Source organism: Triticum aestivum, chromosome 7A, assembly GCF_018294505.1.
Source record: "Triticum aestivum cultivar Chinese Spring chromosome 7A, IWGSC CS RefSeq v2.1, whole genome shotgun sequence".
Lineage (NCBI taxonomy): Eukaryota > Viridiplantae > Streptophyta > Magnoliopsida > Poales > Poaceae > Triticum > Triticum aestivum.
In genome coordinates, this window is record NC_057812.1 from 719,762,053 (window position 1) to 719,765,232 (window position 3,180).

Consider the following 3,180-nt stretch of genomic DNA (forward strand, 5'->3'; position numbering starts at 1 on the left):
TGGTGCTACAACTGCGCCGACGAGCACGAGGAGGGTGATGGGGTGGGATATTGTGAACCATGGACGGCGAGATCTGGTGTGCAGGTAACGAGTGGCACGGCGTTGCAATTGGGACGAGGGGAGAGCTGCGGCAAACAGGTCGGGGGGGGGGAGGAGCTACAACGGCGGCCGTGGTGAGGTACAACCTCAGTGAGGGGGCAGGGCAGGATGCACGCGGCGAGCCACCGACGGGCACAGCCGAACGGGGGCAGCAGTCGGCGGCTCAAAATCATTGTTGTTGTTGTTGTGTGTGTGTCTTTGGACGAAGGAAAGGGACGAATCGGTGCAGGAGCAAGATAGAGATCAGACGGCTCACACGAAGCGCATCTGACCGCTAGGTGCGGGCGGGCCGGAAATTTGGGCAGGCCTGCGGGCACCTAGCACTCGCCTACAATTCGGTATGGGCGGAGAAAAAAAGACCCGGATGAGTACGCTAGGAGCATTCACTGGTGAGGAGGGGAAGCGGACATAGGGACGGCGGAATCTTGAGGATGAATCTGGAACTTCAACGAGATTAGGTCGGTGAAAGACATGCGCATGCGCATGCGCCTTCCCCTCCAAGTTGATCGTTAGAGGTAAGAAGTTGAAGCGAAGTTAACAGGAGCAGGACACTAAGGTACACGTGCATTCTTCCTCCTATAAATATAGCCCTACGTCCACACCACGATCCCATCCCGTCCCCATCTCCCTTCCTCCGCGGCACCCTCTCCATCATCTGCTTCGTCACCGGGCGCCGGACGGCTGCCCTCGCAGGCTTCGCAGCCATGAAGCTCCCGCCGGCTGTTGTCTGTCTTCTCCTCATCCTCGTCTTCTTTGATGGTACGCACGCACTGCCACTATGTCTTTCTTTCCGATGTTTGCTGCTAGCGTGCCGCCTTTGTTTTCCTTATGGACATCTGTCGCTAGCCGTGTATTACTACATCACTTCAATCTTGTCCCGTTCTTCATGTTCTTCCAGCATGCACGCGCGCACGTACTCACATGATCGATCCATGTTGCAGGTGCTTCAGTGGAGGCCCGAGGCACACCTTCTGCCCAGGGGTCGAGGAACCAATGGTCCAGCATGTTCGTCTTCGGCGACGACTTTGTCGACAACGGCAACCGTCCCAACATCACCGGTGAAAAGACATCGCGCCAATGGAGCTACCCCTACGGCTCCTATCTCAACTCTCATTATCCTACGTCTCCTGTTTTGACCGGACGCTTCTCCAACTACAGGATGCAATCAGATTTTATCGGTACGTGTACTCATATATTATGCAAGTATATAGCTAGGTAGCAAATTTTAGTTTTAGGCTAATGCTAGACTGCTAGTGTGCTATGACGTGTATCATTATACATCTATTAGGTGTATCCAAAATAATCGTTCCTATCTACTGCTTGTCCCTGCAGCAAGGATGTTGGGTCTCCATGAAGCACCTCCAGCGTACGAGCTCACAGATGATCAATCTTGTGGCTCATCTGGCATGACCTTCGCTTCTGGCGGCGCTGGTGTCTTCAAGGTGACAGCGAAGAAAAAGGTGCCGACCCTTGCTGCACAGGTTCAAGCTTTCAAGAGGCTAGTCAACGACGGGGTCATCCCAACACGACAGCTTCACCACTCTGTCGCGCTCATCGCCATCTCCGGCAATGACTACATGAGCGGCTCTGAGGCCAATAATGGCTTCTACACAAGCTTCGACGATGTAAGTAGTAGCTACCATACTCACACATACAAATTACACCATCAATTAATATATCAATCTCCGCCTTGCTAATTAACTTCTCCTGCATGCAGCTCGATACTTACGTCGGAAACGTGGCGACTGAGATCCTAGATAATGTGGCGCAACTGCAGATGCTTGGTGTGAGAAAGGTGCTAGTAAACAACTTGCATCCCATTGGTTGCATGCCTTTGCATACTAGTTCGAACAACTACACCACGTGCGACCTTCTCGGCAATTATGGCGCATCCGTGCACAACAAGTATCTAAAGCAAATGCTCAAAGAAAGGGACAACGTTCACATACTGGACCTCTACACTGCTTTCACTGACATCATTAATCATGCCCCTGGTAAGTACACATATCCGCGTGTATGTTGTAAGCCAAATCTGGCTTATAATGTATGAATTTGATTCTGTAACTATGCATAACTGTTTTTGTGCATGCAGGTGGAGGGTCGGATGAGTCCAAGAATTTCAACCGCGAACTGACCCCGTGCTGCGAGAGTACCTATAAGGGAGGGTACTGTGGAGAGCGTAGCCATTCAGGGAAGCGCTTGTATGACCTATGTGAAACTCCTGACAAGATGTTCTACTGGGACCAGACACACCCAACACATGCTGGGTGGGAAGCTGTAATGAAGGCGCTGCAACAGCCTTTGATGGAGTTTCTTGATGAGGACTACGTTGCATGATGCAGCAGCTTGATGGCTAGCCAGTTGCTGGTGCAATATCTTTTAGGTTAGCTTTACAAATGGCATGCGTGTTTAGGAAGAAGGTTGTGAGTTTTTTCCACTTGTGTTTTGATGGAGTTTTAGTCTAGTACAGTGCTCTTTATTATGTACATGAAACATGAACGGGTGTTAATTTTCTTATTGTTTTATCCCCTATATATTAGTTGAGATTGAAAAGTTGGTTGTAAATGTGGTTGAATATCTAGCAGCAAATGACAAATGAGAACATGCTAGGGCTTAGTGAGATATAGCGTGCAAGCATATGCATGGGTTTGAGCTCATGATAGGGTCGGTAAGATTAGACTCTAATCGATGCGCATGGTCGTTCGTCTGCCCATGGTGTTGTGCATGTTGGGGTTGCTATTACACGGCACGGTGCACGGGTTAAAGGAGGCCATGTTCGTCAATGAGCCAGAAAAGAAGGATGATCAAAGGTGTTTTGATTGACCAATCGTGTAGACCTTGTGCACATTGTTTGCTAGCTAGGACGAGGTCCCGGAAAAAAGATTCAAGTATCAAAGACTGCGAGGTAACACTTCCAAATGATCGTTCTTCGCTCAGGTGTTTGTCGGGGCCAGCTTTCACGTCTTCACCATGCAAACACTAGCTTGAGCAATTTAGTCTAGACGTGCAGTAGCCTTGCGTTTGTATGAACTCATTTTGTCTCCATGTTATTCTTATATCTGACTTAAATTTTTGTATATC

At 49.5% G+C, this 3,180-nt stretch overlaps 1 protein-coding gene across 1 annotated transcript; it reads left to right on the top strand.

Moving 5' to 3' along the window:
• Positions 1 to 699: 699 nt before the first annotated feature.
• On the top strand, positions 700 to 2,616 carry LOC123147049 (GDSL esterase/lipase At5g03600-like). The gene is made up of 5 exons (XM_044566302.1): positions 700 to 858; positions 1,041 to 1,277; positions 1,432 to 1,724; positions 1,817 to 2,093; positions 2,192 to 2,616. Exons 1-5 carry the CDS (start codon positions 804 to 806, stop codon positions 2,434 to 2,436), a joined length of 1,107 nt encoding a protein of 368 aa, XP_044422237.1. The 5' UTR covers positions 700 to 803; the 3' UTR covers positions 2,437 to 2,616.
• The last annotated feature ends 564 nt before the right edge of the window (positions 2,617 to 3,180 follow it).

Excerpts from the sequence above, each read along its gene's own strand:
- LOC123147049 (XM_044566302.1), top strand. The coding sequence starts at position 804 with ATGAAGCTCCCGCCGGCTGTTGTCTGTCTTCTCCTCATCCTCGTCTTC. Across the intron at positions 1,278-1,431 it reads GATGCAATCAGATTTTATCG|CAAGGATGTTGGGTCTCCAT; the intron begins GTACGTGTACTC and ends TTGTCCCTGCAG. Across the intron at positions 1,725-1,816 it reads TCTACACAAGCTTCGACGAT|CTCGATACTTACGTCGGAAA; the intron begins GTAAGTAGTAGC and ends TCCTGCATGCAG.